The 19,920-nt window shown below is 41.8% G+C and overlaps 1 protein-coding gene across 3 annotated transcripts in view; it reads left to right on the forward strand.

Annotated features, from left to right (window-relative positions):
• gne (glucosamine (UDP-N-acetyl)-2-epimerase/N-acetylmannosamine kinase) overlaps nucleotides 1–16,291 on the forward strand; it is a 46,340-nt gene extending 30,049 nt beyond the window's left edge. For all 3 annotated transcript variants that reach the window (XM_079679040.1, XM_079679038.1, XM_079679039.1), the window contains 7 exons: nucleotides 1,434–1,521; nucleotides 1,974–2,184; nucleotides 2,540–2,669; nucleotides 2,781–3,002; nucleotides 14,213–14,395; nucleotides 14,679–14,795; nucleotides 14,947–16,291. In XM_079679040.1, the coding sequence (XP_079535166.1) occupies nucleotides 1,434–1,521; nucleotides 1,974–2,184; nucleotides 2,540–2,669; nucleotides 2,781–3,002; nucleotides 14,213–14,395; nucleotides 14,679–14,795; nucleotides 14,947–15,182 (1,187 nt within the window). In that variant the 3' untranslated portion in view covers nucleotides 15,183–16,291. The remainder of the gene's footprint in view (nucleotides 1–1,433; nucleotides 1,522–1,973; nucleotides 2,185–2,539; nucleotides 2,670–2,780; nucleotides 3,003–14,212; nucleotides 14,396–14,678; nucleotides 14,796–14,946) is intronic.
• Nucleotides 16,292–19,920: the final 3,629 nt, after the last annotated feature.

The raw sequence follows: 19,920 nt of genomic DNA on the forward strand, positions 1-19,920 counted from the left end.
CCGCTCGCCTGCAGTTTCTCTGCCAAATGTTCCTCAATGTCTTCGGACATGTCGTCGATTCTTCTTTTGATCGTATTATCAGACGACGGCACTTTCGATAGCTCATTTGCGGCATCTGGACCCAGCATGACACCTGCAAGTATTTTGCAAGCAGGGAGGATGAGTGTCTCCGCTATTGTGTGAGGCTTCTTCTGCTTTGCAATGAGCTCCGCTAGCATGTAACTCGCCTCCATTGCCTTATCAGACACTTTCACAGAATCCAACAAACGTCCTTGCTGCCTCTGGTTCAGATCCCGCGCTCTTCTGAAGTAGTCCAAGTTACTGTGAACATGGGCGGGATGTTTGGTTTCCAAGTGCCTCTTCAGCTTGCTTGGAACCATGTTAGCATTAGCTAACTTCTCCCGACAGACGACGCACTCGGGCTGAGGATTGTTCACATCCCCGGTCCAAATGAAGCCATAAGACAGATAACTGTCATGGTACTGTCTGCTGACAATTTTTTTCCTCTTCTCTTTCGGTGGTGGGTTGTCGGCAGTCTCTACACTGGTGGTTGCTGGTTTGCTCCGCACAAGAAAGCGCTCCATTTTCCCACTTGCTTGTTTCTCAGTTTTAATATTGTCCTTCAGCCTTTGATGTGTCACAGTCTTATAAATCCCACCTGCGCAACTGCGTTAACAGCGGAATACGGGGTTCTGTGAGGATTATTTTTTAAATAATCGTTTTTAGGTATAGAGTTTGCCTCTGTATTATGAAATGTGTGCATACAAAGTACTGATATAGTAAATAAAAAAATAATTATTTTTGTGTAGTTGTATATTGCAATAATAACGTATGTTTGTCACAAAATCCCACGGCACACCTGGACTTGCCTCACGGCACACCAGTGTGCCGCGGCACACCGTTTGGGAACCACTGCTCTAGATGATAGGAAAGGAGGTTTGAAACTTCTTACTTATTACCTCCTTTATCTTAGGAAACACTGGACCTTCCTTTACGAAAGGAAAGGAGAACATGCTGTCCCACAATACCATGCGGCCGCAACATTTACCGTGACACAACATTCGGCCATTCACGGAAACGCATATCATGAAAGTTACGGTGTTTATTAAGAAATATGAATGTTACTTTTTTACTGAAATGATCAAATAAAGTCTCAATGTTTACTGAACTGTGTGTGATTAGATCACTAGTGAAGCATTGCAGAACTGAAAAAAATATTATACATTTAGTTGAAATCCATTTTGAAGCAAAATGTTTTAATAAAGACATTTTGTCATCCGACACAAGTTATTGTTGTTCCGAGTATAAGAAGGTTGTAGCAGTTGTGGAAGAGAAACATGCTGCTTAAGTATTATCGGTGACCCAAATAAAAGCACCATTGGATCTGCCTCAGCTCTTTACAACTCTGTTGATGACAATTCACTCTCCCATAGGTGAGAATGTTCTTCATGTCAGAGATGCCGACACTCAAGATAAGATCTACCATGCTTTGGAGCTGCAGTTTGGAAAGAGATACCCCTGGTAGGACCAATGTCTATCTGTCTGTCTCACTAGGTCTTTGTCTCCTTTTTAACATTTTGCTGGATATTCTAAAGGGCAACTACATCAAACCAACATTTAAAGTTGGAGTAACCACTATTCTTCATCCCACTCCTGTCAGACTGTTTTAATGTATATCTTTTTTTATTTACTTAGCCCCGACACAACGATCCAAAAATCACCTGTCTTGCAGATGTTCCTAATTAGCCCACTTTCCCTAACCAACACACAGGGTCAATTTGGGTCATATGAGAGTAAACTGTGCAAACTACGCCATGCTGACAGAAAAAAAGTTTCTACTTCAACATTAATAACTGTGAAATAACCATTTCACTGTGTTTACACTTTTCAGGTCATAAAATGTGACTTTTCTTTTACCGCAACTGTTATAAGTAGAAAGATATGAACAAAGGTGCATTTCTGTTTCCCATCAGCTCCAAGATTTACGGTGATGGCAATGCAGTTCCTCGTATTCTCAAGTTTTTACGGACCATTGGCTTAAATGAGCCCCTCCAGAAGACTTTCTGTTTTCCTTCGGTGAAAGAATGCATTTCCCAGGACATCGATCACATCCTGGAGACCCAGAGCGCTCTGGCTGTAGACCTGGGTGGGACCAACCTCAGGGTGGCCATCGTCGGGATGAGGGTAAGTTGCAAGTCAACCTTTAACATAGCATTTTCTACATTTTGATGAGTTGAAATTATTTATCATGATAGTAGGTGTCACTGCTCATGGAGTTACTGTATGTGTCTCTATGGCCTTATGGAGGTCTTTTCAAAATGATGTTAAAGAAACAGTTATGATCCAAAATAAAAACATGAAACCTAAAAAGGTAGAAGATGTTGCTACGGTATATAATATTTATACACACTAATTCTTACAGATGCTGGGTCCTTACTGTGATTCAATTTTACCTTATTTTTTCTATCTGTTATAAAGCCTGCTCTTCTTCGTTTATCTTTTTGCATCACAACTCTTTCCCTCCCCCCTCTCTGTCCAGGGTAAGATTGTAAAGAAGTACACTCAGCCCAATCCAAAGACCTTCGAGGCCAGGATGCAGCTCATGTTGAAGATGTGTGCAGATGCCACACGGGATGCCGTCAGCTTAAACTGTAGAATACTCGGTGTTGGTATGGAAAAAAACGCTCACTCACATTCAGAAAGGAAAATCTGCTTGGATGCTGACAAAAACATTATTAGAACCATCATTAAATTTCTCTTATCAACGTTCTACATTTTAGGAGTGTCCACTGGCGGGCGTGTGAACCCACAAGAAGGCGTGGTGCTGCATTCCACAAAGCTGATCCAGGAGTGGTCCTCAGTCGACCTGAGGACACCGCTCTCTGATGCCCTGCACCTGCCTGTCTGGGTGGACAATGACGGCAACTGTGCTGCGTTGGCGGAGAAGAAATTTGGTCACGGAAAGGGTGTGGAGAACTTCGTCACCGTCATCACAGGAACAGGTTAGTCTGGATGTTTTCATTTGTTCCAACGTCTGGTGATTCCTATCAGTTCATACGGGGTAAGTATAAATAACCATGTTCATTGAAATTATTAGTCATCATTTTCGTTTTTTTTTTTAAATAACAACTGTATTTTGGAAGAAAGGGGCATTATCAGTTTCTAAATGTTCCTGCAGTTGACATCATTTTTGTATTTAATTAAATCATTGTACATTTTCACATTGCATCAAATTGCAAATTCAAAATGTAGCTTTATTTGAATTGTATGTTGTAGAATATGAAAAAGTAGAAATGCAACTAGATATTGTGGCAATATATATTTTTATACAAAAATGTACTATATGCTTGTACTGGACAAAGTAACTAGGTAAACACTGAAATATTCAGAAATATAAAGACATTCAGACAAAGGCAAAACAGTCATTAAAAAGAAAAGATAATAAAAGAAACATTAAAAGAAAAAATAAATTAACTTTTTGTACATGAAAAGTACATGAATAAAAAGTTACACTGCAGTTTAAGATATGAATAGTTCACACAGAAGTTCCACTTTACTGATGCCTTTCTTTAAGGCACATGTGTCAATAACAAGGCCCGTGGGCCAAACATGGCCCTCTGCAATATTGAATCTGGCCCTCCTGTCAATCCTGGTCATCAATTTAATGTGGCCCGCGAGCTTGTGTCTGTGACAATGCAACGCTGAAACACAAGAGGGCGCTGTCGCACGTCTCACTACGTCAGTAACGGCCGAGTAACCTTCTCTGAAGGTACGCTTTGCAAAGGAGATTGAAAGCTAGCATAAACAAACGATGGCGAAAAAACAAAAAGTAGACAAAGATTATCGACATTTTCAGGAGAGGTGGGAAGCTGAATACCTGTTTTGTGAATTAAAACAAAAGCCAGTGTGTCTCGTATGTCAAGAGTCGCTGGCAGTGTTCAAAGAGTATAACATCCGCAGACACTTCGAAACGAAACATGGCGAGCAATATGCTAACATGTCCATGGAGCAGCGGCTGCAGAAAGCCAAAGACTTGAAACGCAACCTTCAACATCAGCAAAGCATGTTCACCCGCATCAGTAGTGAAAGTGAGGCTGCTACCAAGGCAAGTTTTATTATTGCAGAGGAAATCGCAAAGGCTAGCAAGCCGTTTAGCGAGGGAGAGTTTATTAAAGACTGCCTTGAAAAAGTGTGCAGCGTTGTATGCCCTGACAAGAAGCAGGCATTTTCAAACATCAGCCTGTCCCGTAATACTGTGGCTAGTCGCGTTGATGAACTGGCCTCCGATGTAGAGAGCCAGCTAAAAACAAAAGCCAAGGACTTTATTTCATATTCACTAGCTGTAGATGAGAGTACAGACAGGACGGACACAGCCCAGCTGTCCATATTCATCCGCGGGGTTGACAGTCAGCTGTCCGTCACTGAGGAACTTTTAGACGTGAAACCGATTCACGGGACAACAACGGGAAAGGATATTTTCACCCAAGTGGAGCAGAGCGTGAACAAGATGGAGCTACCCTGGAGTAAACTTGTTGGACTGACAACGGATGGTGCACCGGCGATGTGCGGGGAAGTTCGGGGTTTGGTCGGTTTGACCCGAAAGGCGATGGGTGACACAGGAGAAAACTTGGTAGTTTACCACTGCATCATCCACCAAGAAGCCCTCTGCGGTAAGGTGTTGGGCATGGAACATGTCATGACTGTTGTGACTAAAACTGTGAACTTTATTCGTGTACGGGGCTTGAATCATCGGCAGTTTAGGGCTCTTTTAGAGGAGGAGAACTCCGTGCAAGAGGATCTGCCCTATCACACAGAGGTGCGCTGGTTGAGTCGGGGGAAAGTGCTGAGGAGGTTTTACGACACCCGCGCTGAGATCGCTCGTTTCATGGAAAGCAAACAGAGGCCCGTCCCCGAGCTTGAGGATGAAAAGTGGCTGGGCGACTTGGCGTTTATGTGTGACATTACTGAGCACCTCAATTCACTGAATGTGAAACTCCAGGGAAGAAAGCAGCTGATCACAGAGATGCGGGACTCCGTGAAGGCATTTGAACTGAAACTGCGTGTGTGGGAGGGGCAGATGCGTAGAGGTAATTTGACCCACTTTCCTACCTGTCAAACAATAAGCGCCACCGTCACCATTCCACTCCCGACCCAAGTGTATGCTGACAAACTGAACACACTCAAAGAGGAATTCAGCAGGAGGTTTGCTGATTTTGAATCACAGAAATTCAACATTGACCTGTTCGCAAATCCTTTTGCAATTGATGTCGACACTGCCCCTGAGCACCTGCAATTGGAACTCATTGAACTGCAATGTAACAGCGCTCTGAAGACCCAGTACCAGTCAGTCGGGGCTGCTGAGTTTGCACCTCTCCTCCCTGAATCTGTGCCAGAGTTGCGTCTTCATGCTGCACACATCATGTCCATGTTCGGAAGCACTTACTCGTGCGAACAGATGTTCTCTATAATGAACTTGAATAAGACATCCCACAGATCCCGGATCACTGACCAGCATCTGACGTCGGTATTGAAAGTGGCCACAGCAAAGGACATTAAGCCTAGAATAGATGAGATCATCTGTAAGAAAAGGTGCAGAGTGTCTGGTAAAAGTTAAACTACAATGCATTTCAGATAGGCCTTGTTGCACTGACTATTTTGTGTTATCACAGAAAACATTTGTTGTGTTGAAAGATACAGTAGTAGTCCTAATGGTTTTGTTTAATTGTGAACTATTTTGTTATAAACTGAACCTACTGTAGGCTAGACTGCTAATGTAGTTTGTTTAATTGTGCACTTCTCTTTTTTTTAAAATTATTATTATCTTTAAAAACAGCATTGGTTTTGCACTTGATGCTATTGACAGCACTTTCATCTTATTTTGCTGATATAAAGAATTATCCACAAATATGAAGGGGGAACACACTATTTTTATTTAATTTAATCCACCTGCTAGCCTAGTTCTAAACATATTTGTTATGGTCCTGTCATCCATGAGCCCTCTCCTGGCAGGTTCTCGCCAGTCATGTGTTTGGTTTGATTGTGAATAAACACGCCAGTTTGGCTGCATTGACGTTATCTCTGAGTCATGTATATGAGTTGTAACCATAACAAGAATCACTGTAATGAATGTCATGGCCCCTGATTTTATTCACAACCGTCAGAATGGCCCTCAGTAAGTTTGAATTTGACACCCCTGCTTTAAGGGTTCTCCGAACATGAGCTGTGTACGCTTGTATGGCACATACGAGCAGCATACACAGAGAAAACCAGCCAGGACAAAGTCCCCAGACACTGATTCCCTGGGGATACTAGCCCCAAATGTTCATTAACCAAAAACAAAACACAACTGCTCAGTTTCAATTAAAAGCAGCGACAAAAAGATAAGTCTTCAGCCTGGATTTAAAAGTAGTAGGAGTTGCAGCGGACCTGCAGGTTTCTGGGAGTTTGTTCCAGATATTTGGAGCATAATAACTGAACGCTGCTTTACCATGTTTAGTTCTGACTCTGGGGACAGAAAGCTGACCAGTCCCTGAAGACCTGAGAGATCTGGATGGTTCATCATTTAGCAGTATCAGAAATGTATTTTGTGCCTAAACCATTCAGTGCTTTATAAACCAGCAGCAGTACTTTTGAAATCTATTATTTGACACACAGGAAGCCAGTGTAAAGACTTCAGAACAGGAGTGATGTGATCCACTTTCTTAGTGTCAGTGAGGACTCGAGCAGCGGCTTTCTGAATCAGCTGCAGCTTTCTAATAGATTTTTTAGTGAGACCTGTGAAGACACCATTGCAGTAGTCCAGTCTACTGAAGATAAAAGCATGGACAAGTTTTTCCAAATCCTGCTGTGACATTAGTCTTTTAATCCTAGATATATTCTTTAGGTGATAGTAGGCTTTAGTAACTGTTTTAATGTGACTGTTGAAACTCAGGTCAGAGTCCATGACTACGCCTAGATTTCTAGCTGTATCTTTTGTTTTGAACATTGCAGACTGAAGCTCAGCGCTAATTTTTATACGTTCTGCCTTGGCTCCAAAAACCATTACCTCAGTTTTATCTTTGTTTAATTGGAGAAAGTTCTGACACATCCAGTCATTGATTTGTTCAATGCACTTACTCAGTGTTTGAATTGGAGCATAGTCTCCTGGTGAAATTGTTACGTAAATTTGTGTGTCATCCGCATAGCTATGGTAACTTATTTTGTTGTTTTTTATTATCTGAGCCAGTGTTAGCATTTACATGTTAAGAGGCCCCAAGATGGAGCCTTGAGGAACCCCACGTGTCATATGTGTACACTCAGATTTATTTGTATTTACCTAATAGAAACAAAGTTGTTTCTGTCCTTTTAAGTAGGATTCAAACCAATTTAGAACTGTTGATGAAAGTCCCACCCGGTTTTCCAGTCGGTCTAGTAATATGTTGTGGTCAACAGTGTCAAACACAGCACTGAGATCTAATAATACTAACACTGAAGTTCTGCGACTGTCTGTGTTTAAGTGGATGTCATTGAAGACCTTTACAAGAGCAGTCTCAGTGCTGTGGTTTGGACGAAATCCTGACTGGAACACATCGAAACAGTCATCTAAATGTAAGAAATTACTCAACTGTTGAAAAACAACTTTTTCTATGATTTTACCTAGAAATGGGAGGTTTGATATTGGCCTGTAATTGTTCATTACTGAAGTGTCTAGATTATGCTTTTTTAAGAGCGGTTTAATGACTGCAGTTTTCAGGGCCTGTGGAAAAACACCTGAGTGAAGAGACTTGTTTACTATATGAAGTAGACCTGAGGCCATGCAAGGAAAAACATTTTTGAAAAACCCTGTTGGAATAATATCAAGGCAGCAGGAGGAGGATTTCAGAAGTTGTATAATGTCTTCTAGGTTTTTATCATTAATCTGATGGAATTGTGTCATGGTGTTTGAATTGATTTTAAGTGGACACAGAGACAAAACATTTGCTGTACCTGATACAGACTGCTTGTCTGATTTTCTGAATTTTGTCAGTGAAGAAGGAGGCAAATTCATTGCACGCCCTGGCGGATAGAAATTCAGAGGCTATTGACACTGGGGGGTTAGTTAGTCTGTCGACGGCAGCAAACAAGGCACGTGCGTTGTTTTTGTTTTTGGCAATGATATCAGAGAAGAAAGACTGTCGGGCAAATTTCAATTCCAAATTATAAAGGCCTAGTCTCTCTTTATAGATTTCAAAGTGAACCTGGAGATTTGTTTTTCGCCACCTGCGTTCAGCTTTTCAACACTCTTTCTTCTCTGTTCTCACGGTCATGGCCTTTCTCCATGGAGATATTTTCTTCCCAGTCACTGTGTTAGCAGGCGCAAGTGTGGAAGAAAAATGTAACAGTTCCCTAGTATTTTCAGTTAAATATCGCTTTGTGGTTACCTCTTTTTGAACATTTTTGTGAACAGAAATAGAACTCTCAAAGAAAACACAGGAATGATCAGAGAGTGCAACATCAGTCACCACAACCTTTGAGATATTCAGACCCTTTGAGATGATTAAGTCCAGAGTGTGCCCCTTATTGTGCGTCGGACCCGTCACATGCTGAGTCAGTCCATAGTTATCAACAACACAAAACAGTTCTTTAGCCCCTCTGTCCTGGGGGTTGTCAACATGGATGTTAAAATCACCAACAATGACAAGACGGTCAAAGTCAATACACACTATAGACAGCAGTTCAGTAAAGTCATCAAAAAAGCTGGCACAGTATTTGGGTGGTCTATAGATATTTAGGAACAGAGCTCGAGAGGAGCATTTCAGCTGAAGGGCCACATATTCAAAAGAAGCAAAGTTCCCATAAGATGTCTTCCTGCATTGAAGGGAATAATTTAACAAAATAACAACTCCACCCCCTTTCTTATGCATTCTTTCCTGACTCATAAAACTAAAGTTGGGAGGGGTGGATTAGATATGAACAGCTGCACTGTTATTTTGTTCAATCCATGTTTCCGTTAAAAACATAAAATCAAGAATTGTGCTCAGTGATAAAATCATTGATTACAAATGTTTTACCTGCCAAAGACCTGACATTTAATAAAGCTAGTTTAAGTTTGTTGAATACACTATCAGTCAGATTTTTTTGTGGCAAGCTGTGGCTGACATGGAATCAATGCTAAATGTGATAAACTCACACAAACCTTTGAGCACTCCCTGTGTCTAAGCTGATTCACCGCTCTAAATCTATTACCTATCAACACAGATATCGGCAAAGCTACTGGCAGGCAGGGCCCCGGCATGTCCTGAAAAGAGTTGAGAGTGCCATACGCCCTTGAGCCTGGACCCAGCATATATCATTACATTACAGCAGAGAAACGTTGCTGCTGCTGCGCAACACATCCCCGGATCTGTCACAGGAGTTCTTAACCAGTTCTTAACCAGATCGCTACCAAACTGTTTTAAAAAGGACCCTTCTACCTATCGCACAAAGCGAAAACGTGGATACAAAGGCGCCACCCGTCACCGGCTGACAAGGTTAGGAAATAAACTCCCTCTGCCTACCGCTCTACTCATTAATGCGCAGTCCCTGAGAGCAAAGACGGACGACCTGTCAGCCAACACCCGCTACCTGCTTGAATATCGGGATGCATGTGTCTTAGCAATCACTGAGGCATGGCTGGATAACAACATTGAGTCCAGTGTAGTGGAGCCTTCCGGGTTCTCTGCATTTAGAACCGACCGAGACCCGATCATCACAGAGAAGGTACGCGGGGGCGGAGCCTGTCTTCTCATCAGAGACGAGTGGTGTCGGGCAGTGGTGATAAGAGAGCAATTGTGCACTCCGGACACAGAACTGCTGTGTGTCTCTAAGACCATTCTATCTTCCCAGGGACTTTCCTCAATTATTCTTCACTGTGGTGTACATACACCCCAAAGCAAATTTTAACAAAGCCACCAAAATCATTTTTAATCTCAGAGACTTGAATCACTTCCTCCTGACGTGCCAAAATTATTTCTAGGAGATTTTAATAACTGTCCCGTTAAAAAATCCCTGCATACCTACTACCAGTATGTTGACTGCCACACTAGGAAGGAAAAGACACTGGATATGTGCTTTGGAACTGTTAAGGGCGCTTACACTGCATCCCCGCTTCCACCACTTGGGACATCTGACCACAGTGTAGTCCACCTACGCCCTGTCTATTGGAGGCTACTTGAGAGGGAGAAACCTCAAGTTAAGACTGTCAAAATGTGGAATAAGGACAGCATTGTGGCATTATGGCTCTGCAGGGATGCTTCGACTGCACACAGTGGGAAACATTCGATACCCCCGATATTAATGAACGGGTTGGGACAGTGTCTAGTTATATTGATTTAGTCTTTCAAAAATATATTCTAATGACAAACCCTGTGTGTCTCACAGTTTAAAGAAGCTGATTATTCTGAAGAAAAAAGCTTTAAAAAACCAGGATGAGTCTGCTAGGAGAGACATACAGAGAGGTATTATAAGATAAATAGAGTTAGGCAAGTGTTGCTATAAGGAGAAGTTGGAGGCAGCTCTGGCCTCTGGTAATCCCAGAGAAGCATGGCAAGGAATTAAAAACATGACGAATGCTCCACATAAGGGCAGGGGAAAACCGTCTCCTGTCTTGAGCAGTGGTGAGGGAAGGGAGACGGCAAATCATTTGAACACCTTCTTCTGCCGGTTTGAGAGTAACAACAGTATATAGGCTGACACTGTCATTCCCCTCCATTCCCCCCCCACCCCTCTAGTATGACTATTGAGAAGTCAGAAGTCATCCATCTCTTCAGGAGCTGTTTTAAAACACTGTGCAGAACAACTTTTTAGGTCCTCCCTTAATCTGCAAAAAGTCCATTCTATTTGGAAAGCACCCACAATTATTCCAGTGCCTAGAATCCCCAGGGCCAGTGAGCCCAATGACTTTCGGCCTATAACACTCACGTCACTGGTAATGAAAAGTTTTGAGCGTTTAGTTAAGATGTATTTAATCTCACAAACGCAGCACCTCTTAGATCCCATGCAATTTGCATATCAGGCATCTAGAGGGGTGGAAGATGCTATCGCAACCCTCTTGCATCTTCTGCACACTCACCTCGAGAAGCCAAAATCCCATGTTAAGATTCTATTTGCCGATTTCTCATCGGCTTTTAACATTATCAAGCCAAGTATTTTAGCAAATATTTTAACTGAAGAATTTATCAATTGAAACCTGGTCTGATCTCCTGGATTGTTGACTTCCTCAGCTGTAGAACTCAGCAGGTCAAAATAGGCATGGCACTCCAACTACCTGGATAGGCTCACCCCAGGGATGTGTCTTATTCTCTCTTTTGTTTATTTTATATACCAACTCCTGCATTAGCACTTTTCCCAATAGGCACTTTATTAAGTATGCAGATGATACGGCCCTGGTCAGCCTCCTATTTGATGAGGAAGAGGAGCATGGGCCTGTCCTTGACTTCTTTATTAACTGGTGTGAGAAGTCAAACCTGCTTCTAAACACCTCAAAAACAAAAGAGATGGAAATTGATTTTAGAATAGCACAATCGCCCAACCCTACTCTTTTAAATAGCGAGCCCATTCAATGTGATACTGAGTACAAATATCTTGGTGTCGTGCTTGACCACAAGCTCAGATGGGATGTTTGGTCTGAGAAGATAAATGCCAAGTCTCAACAAAGAATGTTTTTTTTACGTAAATGATTGTCTTTTAATGTCGGCAACAGAAAGGTTAAGATGTTTTATCATGCTTTTATTGAAAGTGTGCTCTCCTTCGGCTTTATATGCTGGTTCAGCAACGCCACTGAGGCACAGAAAAAGTCAGTCAGGAGGGCCATAACATTGTCCAGTAAATTGACAGGAATCTCATTTGCTAATATAGAATGCTTATACAAGGACAGAGTTTTAAAATTGGCACACAATATTGTGAATGACCTGAGGCACCCACTTGCCTCTTATTTTGAACTGTTCCGGGCGTAGATATTGTGCCCCTCTGTTCAAAAAGAACAGATCTAGGCTGTCTTTCATCCCACAAGCCATCAAACTCCTGAATCAATGATGGCTAGGATGCACTGTTTACCCAGCTGGTCTGGCCCTGTCTCCCCTATTTCGCAAATGAGGGCCTAGGCCCCTTGTCATGTCTGTCGATATGTTTTTCTTATGTCTGTTCGTTTTAATCTGTGTCTCTGTTGTTGTCAGAGACGTATTGTCTTATCTTTTTAAATGCCTTTGTGATGTGCTGCAACCCATTTTCCCCTCGGGGACAAATAAACGAATACTACTACTACTAGGACTTGGTGCCAACCCTCAGTATCACCTTCATCTGCTCATCAAACTCCAGGTGAAAGGGTGAGCGGAGAGTAGAGACAGCTGGGATGTGAAGGAAGAGTATCCCCAAAGGTGTTGACAGGGGGGGTGAATGGCGTTGGACACTCCTCCATTTGTGTCATAGGTCTCCCATAATCAAACATTCCTCAGGCGGGTGCAGTGATACTTCTTCAAGGTTTTCTGTGTGATGTGTTGTGTCTTTCTCTTGTTTTGATTGCTCTTGTTGCTTGTCCTTGGCAGAGGGAACAGATTGATAGGCAGTTGAATATGTTAGAGATAAACAATTTTACTCCTGACTTGTTCAGGCAAATTCCATCTGCCTTAAAAAGATGTCTGCGGTCCCAGTAAAAAGTTAAAATTGTCAATAAAATGGACAGAATGGTCTGTGCAGGCAGTGGAAAGCCACGTGTTCAGTGCAAACAATCTGCTGAATCTCTCCACTCCTCTTCTGACTGGCGGTAGAGGGCCACTGATGAACACCTCCGCATTTAGAGAGCTGACAGTTTCCAACAGACATTTATAGTCTTTTTTCAGCCCTTCTGACTCTTGTTTAACAACATAATTTGTGCCAATGTGCAGTACCACATTCTTCACAGTCGGATGTTCAGCCCCAATATGCAGGATCTTCTCAGCCAAGTCGGAGACCATATCCTTGGGAAAACAGAGTACCTTGGTGTTGTTCTTACTACACAGACTTTTTACATCTCTTACGGCAGAGTCACCCACAATCAGAGTTTCAGGCCCAGTCGTTAGCTTTCCCTCTAGCCTTTTACTTTTGGAGTAGCTATTGCTATTGCTCTTGCTGCTGTGTGAAGAGGACAGGTTATCCAGGTCATCGGAAAGAGATCTCCGGTTCTGGGTCAGCGGAGCGTATCTGTTCTGAATTGGCACGATTGGTGGTTTAGGAGGATTGTTTGTAGTTCTCCCTTTAGCAGCTGTCCACGGCTGTTTCCTAGTAGGAACAGGGGTTGAAGAGGCGTTCTTCCTGGGTGATAACAACGCAGGCCAGCCGGTCGCATCACAGATTTCAGAGCGCTGGGCTCTGTATGTTATTCGTCCTCCCAAATCCCATGGAAATGATTTACTCTTAGGCTTTGCACCCAGAGAGTTCCAGGGAGGACTGCCACTTGTAGATGTATAACCCGGTACACAGCCAGAACATTCCAGTTCCTTGGAATCCTTGTAGCTGCGAACTAGCTTTGAGTTAGCATACCCTTTTGCAGCACTGGTAAAGTTGTGTCATTCCAACCTAGTCCATTGACTTCCACGTTAACTTCCAACCGTTGCATTTTCATTTCCAACACTGCCATCTTCTGTAGAATTTTGTGGAAGTCATCTGTAGAGAACGAAGGCATTTTGCTGCTAACTAGCTAAATAGCATGCAGTACCAGGCTTTAGCTGTTGCTAGGCCACGCTACTGTAGGAGTGAGGTCGTCGTAAAAATATTGAAATATGGCTGAAGCCCTCCATCTATTTACGAAGAATAACTGTCCCAGTGATACGTTAATGTCCAGGAGCCGCCGCTCAAAGTTATCAGAAAAGAAAAATAGGAAAATAAGCAAAAAAAAGTAAGCAGAGGCAAGAGCAAGCAGAAAAGCGTCTGCACTGTAAGAAGCAGGAAGAATGGAATCAATAATTCACCATTTTTGATTAGGGAATTTGCCAACTATAGCAAAAGAGTTACGGAACATTTGTCCAACATAAAATAGATCTATCAAGGCAGGTATTGTTCTTAAGTTGAGTGCCTAAGTCCTAATAAACAAGGAACTTTCTACTAAATGTGATGTGACATTATCAAAACTGTGCGTCCCGTACATGAAGCAGATTGTGATCATTAAAGGCGTATTTTAAAATACTGATGAGCTCATTGCATTCTGCTACCAAGGGAGTAAATATATTGTCCGTGTGTGTAGGTATTGGTGGAGGCATCATCCAAAACAACGAGCTGATTCACGGCACTACCTTCTGCGCTGCAGAGCTGGGCCACATCATAGTTTCATTAGAGGGACCAGAGTGTTCCTGTGGCAGTAGAGGATGCATCGAGGCCTACGCGTCGGGCAACGCTCTGCAGAGAGAGGCCAAAAGGCTACAAGACGGTGAGTGTTTGTTTTTGTTCATGTATAGCTTTGAGAAATGTGCCGGGACTCCATACCGCCCAGTAGAGTAGCTGAGAAACCTGTTTCCTGTAAACCTGAAAGGACAGCTCACCAATACAAATTTCATGTAGTCATAAATATTAGTTGCTTGAAGGAATTCAAGTCTTTGAATTTGTCTAAGATACATGATGCTGCAATCTAGGATCCGAAGTATTTGTTAACTTAATTAAATGTAATAAGTTTACATGCATACATATGACCTGTGTGTTGGTGTGTCTCTCAGAGGACCTGCTGAAGGTGGAGGGGCTGAATATAAAGCAAGCGGAATCGATCACTGCTATTCACCTCATCAATGCAGCCAGACTGGGGAATAACAGCGCTAACGCTGTTCTGAACAAAGGTCAGAGCACAAACCAGCAATATACAGGAATTTCAAATGCTTTACATTGTTGAGCAAATGTAAATCACTCACTTATATATCACAGTTAATAAAAGCTGCTATTAAAACAAAAGAAACATCTAATTTCTACCCGTCTTCCTCCCGTCTCCAGCCTCCACAGCTTTAGGCATGGGCATCGTGAACATCCTCCACATAGTGAACCCCACGCTGGTGATTCTGTCTGGAGTTTTGGCCTCTTACTACCATGCCCCGGTGCAGCACATCATTTCCCAGAGAGCGCTCCAATCTGCCCAGAACATCAAGGTCCTGACATCAGAGCTGGAGGAACCTGCTTTACTTGGAGCAGCTAGCATGGTGTTAGACTATACGACCAGGAGATCACTTTGAAGGATATGGTCCTAATTTACCAAGGATCGCAACCAACAGAAGGACTGCAAAACTGAAATAAATTCATGTACTGCCTTGATGAAGTTTTGCCTGCAAAAATAGAAATTCTCGAGCCTGTGAAAATAATAACTTCACAATCAGCCTAGATGTTGGCCAAATCAGTCTTGATACGTCATGTGTTAAATTGCACGGACCAGAAACTCCTTTTGTGTCTAGGCAAGGTTAAATGAAGGGGCTTTTTTTTTTTCAGCAATCAAGCATCAGCCTTTTGGTAAACAGCAAAGTCATCTTCAATACAAAATTACCCATACTGGGAAAGACTCGTACTGTGAAGTGGGTTAATGGAAAAGTCTGTCATTATAGAAAGCGTGTATCAGATGTGACCAAAATATTGCTGAAACATTCTCCTGTAGCTTCCTCTCAATTCTCCTTGATTTCTTGCCATCTCACGTTTTTTATGAATCGGTTGGAGTTTTCACTTTAAATATGTTCGGTATTTAAGAGAAGGGTTGCAGTCAAGTTGATATGTTACATTTCCATGTTTTATTACATATTATCATTTTGGGGAAATCAACTATTTAAAGATGGTGGTTCGGCTAGTGGATGAGCTTGAAGCCTTACAGGTTAAGAAATGGTTAATGAAAAAATTGGTTGGAATACTATAATAAAGGTATCAACTGCTATAAAAGCTACTACAGAATGATATTTCCTGAATCAGGTGAAGTTTTATATACTTTTCATGATCACTGACCTAATGAAGATTTTCACAGATTTAGAAGTTTTCCATGCCTTTTAGAAGATAATATATTTTATTGCAAAAATGTTTGCGTTTGTATGTTATAACATACTGTGTTGTGCATTACATGCTGATTTAAATGTATTTGTAATTTTCTTTGGGTTAATGCCCAAACAAAAGTACTATTTAAGTGAAGAAAGCAAGGTAGACATTGTTGTGTTGTTCAAATCCTGTTTAAACTTTTTTCAGAAGTCCAGTACACAATATGGGTGATCTCTTAAGTGATTTACATTTTTATTTCTACACAGAAAAAAGGCTACATTTAAACATGTTTTGTGTTAAATAATGAAATAAATAAAAAAGCCAAATAAGAGTAATGCATTTTACATTTGTAAGGAAAGTATAATTTAAAATAATGACAAGACTAGATTTATGATGTATAGGCAATAATAATAATACATTTTATTTATATAGCGCTTTTCCTGGTGCTCAAAGCACTTTGCAAGCAAGTAAAGAAAAATAACAATGAATATGATTATCTGGTGGGCCAGTAAAGCAGTTGATGCTAAAAAAACAGTGCTTTACCTTTTAAAAGTTACTTAAACATTGCTCAATGTTCTATCATATGATAGATATAAACTTAACACAAAAAGTAAGGACATTTGTGTTTGATTATTTCTTTGTTGTAACAATGCTTTTTGGCAATGAATCTTATATCAATCAATCAATCAATGTTTATTTATATAGCCCAATATCACAAATGTTACATTTGTCTCAGTGGACTTCACAGTTTGTACAGAATATCAGTATGACAATACGACACCCTCTGTCCTTGGACCCTCACATCGTACAAGGAAAACCTTCCGGAGAAACCCACAGTTTAAAGGGAAAAATGGGAGAAACCTCAGGGAGAGCAACAGAGGAGGGATCCCTCTCCCAGGACGGACAGACGTGCAATAGATGCCGTGTGTAAATTGAAAAGATAATACATTTACAACATAGGTAGTACAAATGTTTGGAAATGCGTGTGTCTATAATAAGAAGATGAAACCATGAGGATGTCAACAATCCTGTGGGAGCCATCAGGGAAGTAGTATGATGAGTCAGGCAGGACCACAGTGACAGGTTCAGCCACGACTCGAAATCCAGGAGTCAGGATCCAGGACTCAGGATTATACCGTTGGAAAGCCTGTTAAGTTACCTTTCAAATGGTGCCACATTTATGACAAACAAACATTTGTGGGATGAGCAGCAGAGCCGAGTATGTACAGTGGGGCAAAAAAGTATTTAGTCAGCCACCAATTGTGCAAGTTCTCCCACTTGCAAAGATGAGAGAGGCCTGTAATTTTCATTCTAGGTATACCTCAACTATGAGAGACAAAAGGAGAAAAAGAAAACCCAGAAAATCACATTGTCTGATTTTTAAAGAATTTATTTGCAAATTATGGTGGAAAATAAGTATTTGGTCACCCACAAACAAACAAGATTTCTGTCTCTCACAGACCTGTAACTTCTTTAAGAGCCTCCTCTGTCCACCACTTGTTAACTGTATTAATGGCACCTGTTTGAAACTCGTTATCAGTATAAAATACACCTGTCCACAACCTCAAACAGTCACACTCCAAACTCCACTATGGCCAAGACCAAAGAGCTGTCAAAGGACACCAGAAACAAAATTGTAGACCTGCACCAGGCTGGGAAGACTGAATCTGCAATAGGTAAGCAGCTTGGTGTGAAGAAATCAACTGTGGGAGCAATTATTAGAAAATGCAAGACATAGAAGACCACTGATAATCTCCCTCGATCTGGGGCTCCACGCAAGATCTCACCCCGTGGAGTCAAAATGATCACAAGAACGGTGAGCAAAAATCCCAGAACCACACGGGGGGACCTAGTCAATTACCTGCAGAGAGCTGGGACCAAAGTAACAAAGGCTACCATCAGTAACACACTACGCCGCCAGGGACTCAAATCCTGCAGTGCCAGACGTGTCCCCCTGCTTAAGCCAGTACATGTCCAGGCCTGTCTGAAGTTTGCTAGAGAGCATTTAGATGATCCAGAAGAGGATTGGGAGAATGTCATATGGTCAGATGAAACCAAAATATAACTCTGGTAAAAACTCAACTAGACGTGTTTGGAGGAGAAATAATGCTGAGTTTCATCCAAAGAACACCATATCTACTGTGAAACATGGGGGTGGAAACATCATGCTTTGGGGCTTTTTTTCTGCAAAGGGACCAGGACGACTGATCCGTGTAAAGGAAAGAATGAATGGGGCCATGTATCGTGAGATTTTGAGTGACAACCTTCTTCCATCAGCAAGGGCATTGAAGATGAAACCCAAACACACCGCCCGGGCAACGAAGGAGTGGCTTCGTAAGAAGCATTTCAAGGTCCTGGAGTGGCCTAGCCAGTCTCCAGATCTCAACCCCATAGAAAATCTTTGGAGGGAGTTGAAAGTCCGTGTTGCCCAGCAACAGCCCCAAAACATCACTGCTCTAGAGGAGATCTGCATGGAAGAATGGGCCAAAAATACCAGCAACAGTGTGTTAAAACCTTGTGAAGACTTACAGAAAACGTTTGACCTCTGTCAACAAAGTATTGAGATGAACTTTTGTTATTGACCAAATACTTATTTTCCACCATAATTTGCAAATAAAGTCTTTAAAAATCAGACAATGTGATTTTCTGAATTTTTTTTTTCTCATTTCGTCTCTCATAGTTGAGGTATACCTAAGATGAAAATGACAGGCCTCTCTCATCTTTTTAAGTGGGAGAACTTGCACAATTGGTGGCTAACTAAATACTTTTTTGCCCCACTGTATGGTGTGCCCATGACAAATCTGACAAATCTCCTCTGCCAATGCCAAACCGCTTTTTTTTGCTGTTGCTTTTAACTTTTGTTTTGAGCTTCTGGTACCCACAGGTGCTCGCTGATTGTCAGTCCAACATCTCAACAGTCTGGGACCAAACTCCATCCTCCAAGATGACAACGCTCGCCCCCACAGAGCGAGGATTATCAGAGACTTCCTCCAGAATTTAGGAGAGGATGGAATGGCCTCCCTGATGTCCTGACCTCAACCCCATTGAACACTTGTGGAATCAGTTTGGGCGTGCTGTCCAGAATGACCAACACAATGTTTCAAGGTCCTAACTACGCCCCTGCTGGTGACCAGCATGAGGAGGAGAGGCTGTTGTGGCTGTGTTTGGTTCTTCCACACGCTACTGAGGCTGCTTGTTAAATGAATACATTGTGAATAAAATGTATTTGTTTCATCAGACTTCAATCATCCAATCCACCAAACGCAACTAAAAAAAAGCTGTTTGGCATTGGCAGAGGAGATTGGTAACATTTATAATGGGTGCACCACATACTCAGCTCTGCTGCTCATCCCACAAATGCATGTTCTCACAAATATGGCACCATTTGAAAGGTAAGGAAACAGGCTTCCCAACTGTATATTTGCGAAGAAGTATTTTAACAACAAGGAAATCATCTACCAAACACAAATCTCCTTACTTTTTGTGTTAAGTTTATAAACTGACTGAAATAGCCTGTCATACAAATACTGTAAATTGGTCTTTTTCATAGGAACAGTTGCCAGTGGCCATACAGTCAACTCATGGTGTCCTCCACCCATTCTAATCCTGCTGAGTGCCAACAGTTGAATTTAAATTGTCCCGACTGCTATCATGGTCAAGTTCCAGGTTTCATGGCCCCTTTGAATTAAGGAACAACCAGATGCATCTTTATGTTCCTTAGTGTAACAGACAACAACACAGGTTTTCTAATTGGAGATAGGCTAGACTTTCTAGTTTTTAATTGTGGTAAATTATAGATTAGACATGTTAACAATAAATCCCAGTGTTGGAGTCACGCTGAAATGTTCCTGTTTATAAAAGCAATACATTCTCTTCCACATGCCCTGGGTCAGGTGAGTGCCTGCTTGTCACCTGAGCCCTTTGAGACTGTCAGAGTTGTTAATTATTAACATCATGACA

The sequence above is a fragment of the Notothenia rossii genome (genome assembly GCF_949606895.1).
Source record: "Notothenia rossii genome assembly, chromosome: 1".
NCBI classification, from domain to species: Eukaryota; Metazoa; Chordata; class Actinopteri; order Perciformes; family Nototheniidae; genus Notothenia; species Notothenia rossii.